Source organism: Cnephaeus nilssonii, assembly GCF_951640355.1.
Source record: "Cnephaeus nilssonii genome assembly, chromosome: 10".
Taxonomy (NCBI): domain Eukaryota; kingdom Metazoa; phylum Chordata; class Mammalia; order Chiroptera; family Vespertilionidae; genus Cnephaeus; species Cnephaeus nilssonii.
The window spans coordinates 27,613,797-27,628,222 of NC_137081.1; the positions used below are offsets into that span (position 1 = coordinate 27,613,797).

The window sequence follows — 14,426 nt, forward strand, 5'->3', positions numbered from 1 at the left end:
TTTAGGTCCTCGTGCTTAAAAGCAAACCTGCTGCTTCCCCGTATGTATGGGCGGTGCCCTGCATGGCTGCCTCCTGGAGACTTGAATCTCTTTCGGTAGATTTAGGCTGCTGGTGCCCTGGGGTCAAGCACTGCCTATTTTTATTCCTTCATTACTCCCACAGTGCTTGAAAACGTGTGTGCGTGTGTGTGTGTGTGTGTGTGTGTGTGTGTGTGTGTGTGTGGTGATTGAAATGCTTATATCATCGTAAACTATATTTTTGGTATGTTTGCAGCCCCAAGAAACCCTTTGCAGTAATGATCCCCATTATCCTTCATATGACCTTCACATATTATGCTTGCACATTTGTCTGCCTGCCCAGATGTTGGTCATTATGGTAATGCAGTCCCTGCGCCATGGCCCATGATGCCCCGGGGAGCTTGTGCATTTCAGGCTGGGCGGGGCAGGAGGCACAGGTTAGCGGGAGGAAAAGAGAGGACCCAGGGGCTGATCAAGAGAAACCAACCAGCGCACCTGGCGGGAAGACAGAGACGGGGACAAGTTATTTCTGAGCATTAAAAAAATAAATAAATAAACCAGGCCCTTGAGACATGAGGGACATTACATGATGTAAATGATGGAGCATGGTGGAAGGAATGATTAAAATCAGAAGACTGTTAGGAAGCTTCAGAATGAGTCAAATTAGGTTCATAGGCTGGACCACACTAAAAATATTTGCTGGATGTTGAAATGTAGTGTTCACAGCTCACATTGAAATGTGTTGTTCTGTCTCTGTTTCGTGCTACAGTGAAGGTGACGCCCAAGCCATTTTCCCCCGTGGAGTCCCAGGGGGCAGTGCCCTGTACATGTCCAAGCAGTGGATGGGCTGTGTGTGATTTTCCCTGTGCTTTCTCCTGACAGGAAACAGCAGGAACACGCCCCCGTCCTATGGGTTCCGGCTGCCACCAGAAGAAATGAGGAGAATGCGGCTTCACAGATTCGACCGCCAGTGAGGACGCGCAGCATCCCGGCAGACAGCCGTGGTGTAATTACTGCCTGTGTGGTTCCCCCCCAAACCCTGATGACTGTAAACAGAAGCAGAGAGCGGGTTATCGTCCAGACCGCTCAGATCTGCCTTGCCCGTCTGTCTCCCGTGGCCCCAGGAGCCTAGAGTCCCAAACAGGCTGGTTGCCCTGAAACCAGCCTTGCTGAACAGCCTCCTGCGAGCGGCCTTTCTCCTGGCCTTGCTTTCTCTCACAAACAAGGTCAGTGCCTCCATGTAGGGCCCGGTTCCCACACTCCATTCTCTCACTGTCGACTCGGCGGCGCCTCTGCCTTGTTTTGTTTTTGAGGACTCTGACCTTCACCGGGAGGTTTGTCTCCACCAGCTCCAGCTCCTAAGATGGGGCTTTATTCCACCTGGACTGCTCCGTGTTCGACTCTGCAGGAAGTTAGGAGCCGTGCCTGGTCCTCCTGGCATGTTGCCATGGCGACTTCCCAGGATGGGATGTGGCTCCCACCGCACTGTTCCCATCTCCTTGTGCAGGAACCCAGCTCCTCGGGCCCCTGCATCTGGGTGGTGCTGGCAGTGCACTTGGTTTGGTCTTGTATTGCTCGGCCTTACAGAGCGTCTGACCGGAAGGGCTTTAGTGAGAGCAGGTGGGGAAAGCGCTTGCTGAACAGCCTCCTGCGAGCGGCCTTTCTCCTGGCCTTGCTCTCTCACAAACTAGGTCAGTGCCTCCATGTAGGGACCGGTTTCCACACTCCATTCTCTCACTGTCGACTCCGCGGCGCCTCTTCTGATAGCACGATGAACAGCTGGACATCAGGTGGCACCAGCATGGGCAGCCTCCCTGGTGGCCTTCTGCGTGCCTGGGAGGGACTGCTTTTTAACCCATCAGCAAAGCAGTAGGTGCCACATGGAGAGTAGAGCCAAGGTGTTGGTGGTATGTTCGCTGAGAAATCGCGCTTGAGGAAGCCTTTTCTCACCAAAGTGCCTTTTCATTGGCCACTGTAATGGCCACTCTAATAGCCACTCGTCTATCAAGTATCTAAGACACTCCCCTGCTGTCTGGCCAATCATTTAAGTGCTTCCTGGTGCTTCTGTTTTATGAAAAGGACAGTCGATATCACTGATGTCTTAGTCACTGAGATATTTATTTTTTAAAGAGTTGGAAGCAGCAAATATCTATTTCAATTTATCTAGGATTTATATAGAGTTTTCTGATTATGAAAGTAATATACATGTCCCTCGTATATGCATAAAGCAAACATGTTATGGAAGAACATAAGCCACATGTTAACAGAGGTTATTTTGGGGAGTGGAGCAAAAAGTATTTTGCTTTCTGTTTTTATAATTTTATATTGCTCTTTTATATGTGTGTGTGTATCACTTTTGCAATAAGAAAACTGACTTATAATAATAAATCAAGAAATATATACAGACAGTCCTTGGGTTATGTCGGACTCGATGTAAGTCGCTTCGTGGTTACGTCACCATCTCCCATTTATTAAAAAAAAAGTTCCGTCATTTCAACGTATGTACATATGTGCTTTATGTTTTTTATTATTTATTTACCACAAGTAAAGGTCAGGAATTGTTATCTTTCTTTTAATTTTTTTTTTACTGTTTCACTTCATTGCTGCTGTGTATGTGCTCCATGTGAGTGACGTAGGTGCTTACGTAGGTGGGTTCCGACTTACGGCGAAAATCGTGTTACCTCGCGCCATAGGAACAGATCTCCGACTTAACCCGAGGACCTACTGTAATCAAGAAAATGGACTTAATAAGTACTGTCTATTGAGAAAATTCACGCTATAAACAGAGTTACAAATATATATGTGTATAATTTTAAAATCACCTGGATTCTCACCACTCAGAAGTGCCCAGGGTTAATACTTTGGGGGTATTGCTTTCTCAGCTTTTCTTTGTATACAGTTGGCAATTTGGAGCATACCAATGGTGCAGTTTTGGGTCCAGTTCCTAATCTGAATTGACCTTGGAGAGGCTTTGACACTCGCATATAAATGCCCTACTAACCTTTACCTCTTTGCACACAATATGCCACAATTGCCTAATCCTCACAGCTTCCAACTACACGGTAACATTTAGTCTAGTCCAGTGGTCAGCAAACTCATTAGTCAACAGAGCCGCGGTTTGCCGACCACTGCCCTAAGGAAACCACTTGAGACCTGGGAGCACTTGGACCCTCCATCTGGCACCGATGCCTGGGCTTTTTGGGTTAATTTATAATTGAAGTAAAGCTATAGCTTGTTTATAATAGGAGTTGTATCTGTGAGTCTGGTAACTTTAAACATATTTAAATTAAAATGTTCAAGTTAAATGTCATTCCTCTCTCCCCCAAACTCTATAAATTTGACTCCTGTTTTCCCCATTAGGAGTAACCTCATTTTTGCATGCCATCTTCTGATAGCACGTTGAACAAGTAATCTGCTAGAACTTATTTCTTGTCCTCACTGTTACTTGTGCACAACTACACAAAGACGTGCCTTCTACACTGGAGCGTGGACTGTGAACGGCTCTGGGACCAGGCCTGTGTTTTGTTTTTCTAAACTTTCCTCCTCCACCACCCAAGACTGGCCCTGGCTCCTGGTGGGGACTCATGAAATGTTAGTTTCTCAGCAAATTGTTTTTTTCAATGCATTAAGTCTAATAACTTTATATGGAAGTGTGTGTGTTGTTGTTGTTGTTGTGTGTGTGTGTGTGTGTGTGTGTGTGTGTGTGTGTGTGTGTTTTGGGGGGGGGGGGCGGTGTATTGCTGTTGAATCCCAGAATAGTAGCTCCTGGCTGTATTTGACTGGTCAGATACAAAGACACTGGAGTTGAATTTGGGACGATGGAACTGTAATATGCACACCTTCTTTATTTATGGGCCGGAACATCACTAAGCTTTAGAGAAGAGGAAAGGTCATTTTAGTTATAAATATAAACCAGATATCTTAGCACAACAGTAAAGATGTTCTGGAAATTATTATACTTACTTCATTCAGTTAATAGGTTTGCCTGTAACCAGGGCTTATTATTTCCCATGTCCATCTGTTTTCATTTGTTTCCTACAATAAGGAATCCCCAAAATTATGCCAACAAAAATAAGTGTATTGGACAAATTATCTCTAATAGTGAATAAGCACATAGAGCTGGTTTTTAAATTTGATGTCTTTGCTTGAGAGCAATTTCTTGATTGTCTATTCAACATCCATTTCCCAGTTTGCTTGTGGTCAGTCTGCTTATGAGACCTCTTAATTCAGAATCTTGGTTCTCAACACAAAGGAGTGGTCATTCCTCTGAATGGCCTGTGATCACAAAGTTGTACATGGCTGTTCAAGCCTCCTCCATCGTGTCGTCTGCTGCTGAGGCGCAGACCGAGTCGTCAATGTCTGATTTTCACAGGACCAGGGCCAGGCTACATATTTGGCATCTGTTCTGCTGCCTGGGGAATGAGTTAGCTAAAGGGGTGAGATCTGCCACAAACCAAACTGGGAGACAGAGGGTGTGTCTGACCAGGCCTTCTTGTTCCCAGTCTTAGTTTCTCTCAACATATTCTGTATTCAGTGAAGAATTGTATTCAATGAGTCATTTTTAAAAACCTATCATCTCTTCCTTCCCTTTCCCATGGATTATTGCAATAATTTCTTATATTTTTTGCCCCTCATCTTTCATTTTAGAATCTCAGACTCTGTGTAGAAGGACCTTAAAATCTCTCAATACCTTGCTCTGCTTAATAATTATAATACCCCTGCACTCAGTTCTACGTAGCTCTGCCCATTAAGCTTCCAAAATCGACTCTTGTAATGGCACTCATTATCTCCTACCTCTTATTGTCTCTGTTGCCAAAGGATAAAGGTCAAACTCATTAGCCTTGACCATGCAGGTGCCACCCAGTCTCTGGGCCTCATCCCCATTTATCCTTGAGTCTGTGCTGACCGGCTCACCGCCTAACCTGTGACTTACTTTGTGATGCATCTCACATGGAGCAGCCTTTTCCCCTCCCTCTGCCCATCAGAGCCTCCCTGACCTACCCCAGACACCTCAGCCCTGCCTGATCTCGCCCCCATCAGATCCATTGCGCTCACTGGGCCGTCCTCACAGTGTCCACAACCTACTGGAATGGCTGGTTATCCACAAGGAGAGGCTCTCTCTCTCTCTCTCTCTCTCTCTCTCTCTCTCTCTCTCTCTCTCTCTAGATTGTAAGCCTCGCGAGAGCAGGGACCATGACTGTTTCTGTGTATCTCCTTGTACTCCGAACAATGCTTTGTCTGGACCATCAGAACCAACAAACGTGTGTGGACTGAAACAGAGAGCAGCTCATTTATGCCGTCACCACAGGAAGGTGTGAAAAGATGTGCCTATTGCTTATTAATATTGTTGTACTCCCCCTGTACCTCCTTGGTTACATCAAGGGAAGGGTAACTTGAAAGAAAGCATTTGCCCATAGAAATAGAATCTGGGGCCTTTCCCAAGTCTTCATAGGACGACAGGCCTACTGATGAGATGGTGGGGAGATATCACCGACCTGTGTCACTAAGACACACCCACCTCACTGAACGCTGTGACCCAGAGCACAGCCGGGAGTCCGGCACGTCCAGGCAGGTCGCCGAGGCGTGCTGTGAATGCCCCCCAGCTGGCCACTGCACTCCTGCAGGTATGCGTGTGATGTGTCTGTGCTAACCTTTTTCCTTCTTCTGTGGAATTTAAGGGCAGGGAGAGAGTGATCTTGACATTGTGTTCAGATGGCAGGAATGAGCTGGCCGATTTGAAAATACAATTTACACCTTATGAAGGAAAACTGGAACATCGCTCATAGAAATCCTTAAATTTGCTGGTAGTACGGATTGCTTCTTAGGAAGAGAATGGTGCCATAACCTCCAGATCAGGGCACACACAAGCAAAACCTGAAAACACCCCTGCCACATGCCCTGTGCGGGACCGGCCTAGGCCCCTCCTCTAAGTATTGACAAGAGCTGCTTGCCCACAGGCCAGGGTTTCTGCCCGGAAGCTGTGAAGTTCTCTCTGTCTCTCACACTATTTCTTCTTAGAAACCTGGTGTGGTGCCTGGAGGGAAGTGCTAAAAACAAATCAAACAACCAAATAGTATGTGATGCCATAGATTCTTGGAATTTACTTGAGGTCCTTTAAAGTTTTTGCCTAACTTTTATCTCGAGAAGCTGCCTCTTAATAAGATTCTCTCCCCCCATCAATTAAAATGAGCTTGCACAGCCTTAGCAGCAGATGATTAGTAAAACAATTGAGCAAGGCCTCCGAATCTCTAGTCAAGAAGAGCTCCAAGGCCAAACTCCCTGCTGCTCGGAGTGTGGGCCCGGAGCAGCGGCCAGCAGCACCCAGGAGTGGCTGGGAATTCAGACTCCTGCCCCAGGCCCATTTTCAAAGGTCCCACGTGTGCACGAGTGGATCGAGAAGATAGGCTGTAGCTATACCATGGAATCTACGGAGAGTCCATGAGACAGGAATCCTGCTCTTTGCAGCAACGTGGATGGAAGCGGAGAACCTTATGCTAAGTGAAATAAGTCAGACAAGTCCCGGATGATCTCTCTCAGATGTATGGGATCTAAAAAAAAGTCGAACTCATAGAATCAGTAGAATGGCGGTGGTTGCCAGGGGGTGGGGGAGATGGGGAGATGTTGGTCAAAGGGAACAAACTTCCAGTGAGAAGATGAATGAATTCTGGGCATCCAGCGTACAGCACAGAGACTCTAGTTAATCCTGTATTATAGACTGAAATTTGCTAAAAGAGTAAACCTCAAGTGTTCTCACCACAGGGGGGAAAGAAACAAGAACGTGGATGTAGAAGAAAAACCAAAGAAAACTGGTCTGAGGTGGTTTATAGTCACCAGATTCCTGCTCAAATTTCAGGTGCATAAATGCATTTTAAGATGATCCCACCACTTAGCTGCTAGGGTTGTAATAACCGTCCTATCAAAAATAGCCCTGTTTCATGTGGTACTTGTCTTTCTCTGACGGGCTTATTTCATTTGGCATAATACTCTTTAGGTCCCTCCAGGCTGTCTCAAAGGGTGAGAGATCCTTCCTTTTTTGCAGCTGCATAGTATTCCATGTGTAGATGAATCACAGAGGGAAGGGGGGAGGAGGGGCGGGGAGAGATTAACCAAAGAACTTATATTCATATATCCATAACCAATGGGCACAGATAATAGTGCGGTGAAGGGGGGGAGTATGGTGGAGACGGTCAATGTGGGGGGAAAAGGGGACACGTAATACTTTCAACAATAAAGATAAATAATAATAATAATAATAATAAAAAAGACAGCCTTGTTTCAATATAGTTACGGAGGCTCAGGGAAGGGAACTCAGGGCTCCAAGACCATCAGCACACAGTAGGGCAGCGCCTCCTGTTTCTGTTGTGCTGAGCAGACAGGAGCACCTGATCGCAGCAGAAGGAATAAGTGTAAAGAACAGCTTACCTGGGGCTGCACACGTTGCTCCCACAAAGAAGGTTCCAATCCCCGGCTATGACCAGCAGCTGTGCTCGGCAGAAATGGGCTGGCCCCAAGGACCAGGTGTGGGAGTTGCCATAGTTACTCCTCCTGCATCGCCGGAGCAGAGTAACTGGGGGATCCAACCCACACACAGTGTCACAGGTTGGACCCACCTTTCACTGTGTGTGTTGTAGAGCAGACTGAGTGCTTTGTGACCAGAGGAACTTTTTACTCTTGATTTTAAAGCTTGCCCTAGTTTTCCAGACACATAGATTCCAATTGATAACTGGTTGAGAATTGCGTGTTAGGCTGATAAAATTATGCCCTAAGTATATAGTCATTGAGGATGCAAGCCACCCCCTCCGACAGGAAGTGCCTTGCTGGCAAGTGAGACAATGAAAATGTCTAGGTCAGCTGGCACTGCAGTCGCTGGCTGCCAGGTAAGGGCCTCCAGATACTTTTCTCTCCAGCTCAGGGTAGTTCTGAGTTGCTGACCTTGGACATCAGGGGGCTCCAGAGGCCTGGCTGGTTTGCACTGGACCCTGCAATACAGGCCTTCCAGGTTCCCCCAGGTCACTCTGACCTCATGGGTTCCCTGCCCCTTTCCCTCCAAGCACATCTTCAGACTGTCTCCAAGCCAAGTTGGGTGGGTGTCTGAGGACTCATGATGGGCCTTGCAGGGACAGCATCCGTTCAGGCCCCAGAGTGACAGCCCCATGGGGCCCTCTAAGCCATCCACACATGGGGAAGCCCTTGGGAGGCGATGGTGTAGGTCCGTGGTCGGCAAACTGCGGCTCGCGAGCCACATGTGGCTCTTTGGCCCCTTGAGTGTGGCTCTTCCACAAAATACCACGGCCTGGACGAGTCTATTTTGAAGAAGTGGCATTAGAAGTTTAAGTTTAAAAAATTTGGCTCTCAAAAGAAATGTCAATCGTTGTACTGTTGATATTAGGCTCTGTTGACTAATGAGTTTGCCAACCACTGGTGTAGGTGAAGGCACAATCTTCAATGACAGACCAGGGTTCAGATTCTGTGGGTCCTGATTGTGTCACCTCGATCAAGCCGCTTACTCTGTCTAAACCTCAGTCTCCTTACCCGCAAAATAGGACAGTGGAGAGGTTGAGTGGGAGCACAAGCAGCAGGGTTAATACAGCTCCTGTCACCTAGTCCCTGCTAACACACAGCTCAAGAAAGGTTAAATATCCTCACGTCTCCACCAGGTGAGAGGTGGGACCGAGGACCACTGAAGGTCCCTCTAATTAACCAGAGTGGCTCCTTGAGACAGTCACTGAATGCCTGCACCTCGCCTGCCCTGCGCTTTGCTGCAGGAGACTATCATCCCTGCCTGACCCCTACCTTCCGGTTACCATGGTTATCAGTAACCATACCTCACTTCCACTTAATCTCTTTGTAGTTGTAGCTCTTACTTTAAATCCTCAGAACCACCCTGTGAAGCGAGTGTTCTCATTCTCCTTCAATTAATGGGGCAACTTCAACCCACAGGGTCTGCACCCCAGCCACTGCCCAAGCAACTCAGCAGGTTGATGTAGACCCCTGGCCCTGAGGCCTGGTTTCCGGTCCATCCCCCAGCCCAGCACCATGCACAAGACAGCGCTTCCCGGAGCCCGGGAATCCCATCCTTTCCCAGGGAAAGGGGGTCACGTTTTAGGGTGCCCATGCTCTTCCCATTGGCTGCTCCCACTTCTGCCTTGTGTCCTCTCCTGTTTGCCCCGCCGAGCCAGCTGCAGGGAGGCGGCATTCCGAGGTAGGTAAGAAAGTGAACTCACGTTGGCTTGAAAGAAAATAAATGCACCAGATACATCACAGTTGTTTTGGGATGTCATCACAGAATTTTATACATAATAAATGCAATTATAAACTGTTAATACAACGAAGACTGAATTGTCAGTAGCAGACCAGGCATCTTGCAAATGGTACATTTTGAAAGTCTTTAACTTTACAACCATAGGTTAGAGAAAGGGATGCAATTTATTGGACCCGTTTCACATTTTTCCTATGAATCATTAAATATTTAAGCACCATAAAATTCAAGCATCTCATATGGATGTGGCAGCCAGCCTCGGTGGTTTAAAATGCATTATGCAGAGTCTCTGGCAGATAATAACAGCGACAATTGCAGAGTACTGATTTTTAATGTCAATTGTTTTGTTCCCTGCAGAACTTCCTGATAATCTCCCTGTAGGAAACCGTGACTTTTTTGGTGTGGTAGAGTAGCTTTGAGAATTGAAATGAAATAGCATTCCCAGACATTAAAAATTGGCCAGGTTTAAATAATTCTAATTAGTAATTTATATGCCTGTGAGAATCATAATATAATTCTATATAAAAATATATTTTTCATATTAAATGGTTTGTTTTAAATAGAACGTGTGACCATAATCAGTGCACCATGGCTGCTATGTATTAGGTATATAACCAAACTTAATTTCCAATGCCAGAGTATATGATATATCTCATGTTATAAATGAGAAAATTGGGGCTCAGGAAATTGGTGTAACTCACCCAAGATAATAGCAAAAAGTGACCCAACCAGATTCAAATCTGGGTTCAACCAACTCTGAAGTCCACATTTTCCCACTATTCTTGCAGCCATACCACATAAAAGTAACAATTATCAAATTACTCTGCTGAGCTAATAAAAACACAAATCTAATGTACTTTCCTGGAACATATAGAATGATTTGCTTTATTATAATCTATGAGAGGCTCAAAATAAAATCTTTGATAAAATCCAGTTTTTATGCACCATTCCATTGACTATTTTCCTAAGCACCGAGAACATGTGTAAGTTTGTTAGAGGCGACCTTGTTCCAGGAAGATCTCACATCACCAAGGAATAGAGATTTCAGCCCAAGTCAAGTCACGTGACATTTCAATGAAGAGTCTTCTCTCAGCCAAATCTCTCAAATCTTACATCTGAAATTTCCATTTTTGGGAAAGCAGCTATTCTTCAGGAGGGAGTGATGGTTAAAATTACTTCCAAATATTTAAATGTGACAACATATGTGCACACCCACAATCTCTTCTTACAATTATTCACCGGAAGCCCATTGATAGACTTGTACATCTGAAACCTATATAATTTTATTAATCAATGTCACCCCAATGAATTCAACTAAAAAACATTTAAAAATAGATTTCATTGCCCATTAAGAAAAAAAGGAACCCCATATGCAGAGTGAAACATCTAATGCCTGATGATGCTTGTTGAGTTGTCATTGAAAAAAGAATTGTGTCAATAATGTGCTCAGCTCTGTGGAGGCACTGGGTGTGCAAAGATGAGTGGAGCCTGGTCCTGCCCTCCACGTTAGCAAGAGAAGGCAGGAAGTGTGATGAGGCCATACAGGAGCCACGGGGGAACGGGAGAGTGGACAGGTCCTAGTCTCTCTGGAGAAGTTCACATACTCTCCTCCCCCTCTACTCTTCCTGTCTTTACAGGTCAGGAATTGTCTGGCAGGTCAACTTCTGGGGGCTGGTGGAAAGAGCCGGAGCAAAGTCACAGCGATCAGAGCCCACCTCTCTGGTGAGCACAGAGGTAACTCAGACAGCCCTGCAGGCCCCTTCACCCCATGGGAGGTCACTGCATTCCAGAGGCAGGAGAGACTTGGAATGAATTTTAAGCCAAAGAATAACAATCAAATTTGCATCGTAGATAAACAACAGCTGGGATTGGCACGCAGAGGCATCCGTTGGGGGTGTCTACCGCAAGAGTGTAGGTGAAAGACAAGGCTGTTAGGCAGGTACGATGAGGCTGGAGAGGAAGGGAGGCGGGGTGGTGACGAAGCTCAGGCCTTTGGAATATGAGAGGAGCAGGAATGGGCCACCACTCGCAGTCTGGACACCTGGGTACCTGGATGTACGGGGCTCCACTCACTGAGAACATGAACCCCAAAGGAAACCTGCGGCCCCCAGCTCATGACTCGGAGCAATTCCCACTGGGCAACCTAGACTCGGTCCATCCAGCAAAGCGGGAGAGGGGTTCTTGGGAAGGAGGTTTTGGTACCCACAACCACCTGTGATGGATTAGAACAGCCTGAAAGCTTTGTCCATCCTTCACAGACAAAGGACATTTCAAAGTACATTGATATATGACCAGGGGGAGAAGGTAATGGCTTAAAACAAAGTGGTCTTCTCTTCCGAGAAGTTATTTTTCCATCTAGATAATTTAAAATGCTTTTTTTCTCCCCCTCAAAAATCAGAAGGCAGCCCTAGCCAGTTTTGCTCAGTGGATAGAGTGTTGGCCTGCGGACTAAAGGATCCCAGGTTCGATTCCAGTCAAGGGCACATGCCTGGGTTGTGGGCTCGATCCCAGGTTGGGGGCGTGCAGGAGGCAGCTGTTCAATGATTCTCTCTCATCATTGATGTTTCTATCTCTCTCTCCCTTCCTCTCTGAAATCAATAAATATATGTTTTTAAAAAATCAGAAGGCAGCATTTTGTTACATTTGTTACATTTAGAAAGGGCTCCTATGTATGAAACCAGTATTTTAAACAATCTCAAATTGTTTTGGTAATATATGATAAAGCTTTTGGAGACAAAAAATTGTAAGTATAAATAAGGTTGAAATTGGCTTAAATTTCAGGGGCTTAAAAATATGTAATATGCCATAGCATAGTTTAAGAACATCAATGAATGGGTCAAATGAACTCAAGAAAGCATTTCATCTTAAAATGTACATATTTTCTATTTTTACCAGAAAGTATTCTTAAAGTAAATTATCATCCAGGGACACCTCATAACAAGACTCATTTGAAATGTGTTCTGTGTATAAGGGCACATTCCTAATCGATGTTTGGCCAGGAAACTATTTCTTATAAACAAACTTTTAATTGAGTTTTCCTTCTCTCAATTATTTTTAAGTGCATTGAAACAGCACTAAAATGAGTGTCACTCTCTCATGAGAAATGTCTTTCATTTTCTCTAAAGTGACTTTTTTTAAAATGAGAAAGGCAAGTTTCCTAAAAATATTTTTCAACAAGCCTTTTGGTATTTGTGATTAGACCACTGAAATCCTGCCAAAACAGAAAACATAGCCTTTGCTATTCAGAAAACTACTCCTTATAAATGGACATAACTCCTAAAACTTTTTGTAGAAAATGTTAATACCAAATGTCAAACCGCTGCCTTGGTATAATACCAATAGAACAAATAAGAATGTTTTTAAAATTGGGCAAACAGGATGCTCCTATGAAAATGAATAACAGGAACATCAAATTCAAATTGTAGGTTGTCTTTGTTGCATGTAAAGATAATGCTGTCCTTTCTTCTTCCTGATGGGGTGACCGCGACTTAAAGGAATCCTCTTACCTAAGTTTAATGAAGTCGGCCCTGCGTTTTCTTGGAAGGGCGTAGTGATAGCTCTGTCACTTCCCCGTGCGAGACGCTATTATGTGTAGGAAGCAGAGTGTCCACTGTGGGCTGCGAGCCAGCTCTGCAGGGGCCGCTGGGGGCCTGAGCGAGATGCTTTGTAGGAGCCGCGTGCCGCCTGAGGAAGTCCCAGGTGGCCTCCGTCCCATTAGCACGCACGCACTGAGGACAAGCTGGACCCCGACTGGGGAAAAGCTGCCTGTTTGGAAGTGCGCTGCCATGGGAAGTCAATTTTTGTGAATCACTGTCTTAATATTCATTAACAGCTTTTAGGCTCTTAATCCCTCATTGAATATATTTTCCCCCATAATTGCTGCTTTTCAAACGGGTTGCCAGAGTAGGCATCGCCGTCCTCTGACAGATGCAGCAGAGAACATAATGTTTTACGTTCATCTGCAGTGTGTTTATGCTAATGTCACATCTCCGGAATACGGCCACGTGGTCCTTTCTGGCACAGCAATTCAGCGTGCTTTGAAATGAGCTGTTCATGCTGGCTGTGTGGATTTTTGTTTTTAAATCTCGTTGGGTCATGGTTCTACCATTATTTAAAGTACATGGAAAAAATAGATTACAGAGGAAGTCATTTTGAAACGTTGGAAATCTCTACTTTCCAGTTTCATTTGTTGGCCTATTTATTTTTTCCTGTAAAATCCATCCAGAAGGCCCCCGTATTCCAGAGTAACTGACTTCAATTGTTTGAGGTGCTATTAAGCAATGAATGGAGTTTTCAGTAATGTAGCTTGTTATCATCTATTTGCCTTCCTGTGTATTTTCTTATTATTATTATAAAGCTAGCTCTTCTATCCTCCTCAATAAAATAAGGAGATCTGGGTTTCATCTAGATTGGTGGGTCCAACCATATCCATACACATAGCATTTGCTTAACCTGTCCACAACAGAGAAGTACAGTACTGTGGGAATAAACACAATCAAACAGAACGAACCGCTATCACGGGAGTCGGAAATGAGCACCATTAAATCTCAGCACGGCCCGGGACCACTGAGCCCCTGGGGAGTGTCTCTCAGTGGCACGTGGGCGAGTCCTGGGTTCTCTAGCTAACCTTCATGCAGACCTGACACCTGCTGATTTTCTGGCGCTGGGCCTGGCTTTCCTTTATGGTTTCCGGCGATGGTGCTGCGGAAAATTGCAAGTGTGGTTTGACCGCCGTCAGCCAGAAGCTGTACTCGTTTGCAAAGAAGTGGCAAGTTCCCTGCCGGCCTTGGCATTCGAGGAAGGGAGCTGCTCGGAAATCTTCCAGGCAGCTGCCGGGTGACATGAGGGCCTGCCCTCCTCCTTGGTCCCCAGCACCTGTGTGCTACCAGGACAACAAGAGAATTAGGGCTCAGACACACGCAGACAACCCCAGACCCAGTCGGGGACATGCTGAGATCTGGGCCTGACTTTCTCATTTTTCCTGAAATGATTCCACGAAGAACAGACTAGTTCTGCTGAGGGCAAGTGCAATGGAGACGAGATGGGTGCACACAAAATTCAACCACTCTCACCGATGCCTGAATCATCTCCAGCTTCTAAACGCTACCCAAGTAGAATAAAAAAACACCTAACTGACAGTGAGGAAGAA

General features: G+C 45.6%; 2 protein-coding genes across 3 annotated transcripts in view; one reads left to right on the forward strand and one right to left on the reverse strand.

Annotated features, from left to right (window-relative positions):
• RHBDD1 (rhomboid domain containing 1) overlaps positions 1-3,574 on the forward strand; it is a 98,517-nt gene extending 94,943 nt beyond the window's left edge. For both annotated transcript variants that reach the window (XM_079783018.1, XM_079783019.1), the window contains exon 7: positions 901-3,574. In XM_079783018.1, coding sequence (XP_079639144.1) covers positions 901-992 — 92 coding nt within the window. In that variant the 3' untranslated portion in view covers positions 993-3,574. The remainder of the gene's footprint in view (positions 1-900) is intronic.
• A 5,108-nt stretch (positions 3,575-8,682) lies between these two features.
• Positions 8,683-14,426, reverse strand: part of COL4A4 (collagen type IV alpha 4 chain) — a 113,925-nt gene continuing 108,181 nt past the window's right edge. The window contains exon 47 of the mRNA XM_079782112.1: positions 8,683-14,159. Within this exon, the coding sequence (XP_079638238.1) occupies positions 13,896-14,159 (264 nt within the window). The 3' untranslated portion in view covers positions 8,683-13,895. The remainder of the gene's footprint in view (positions 14,160-14,426) is intronic.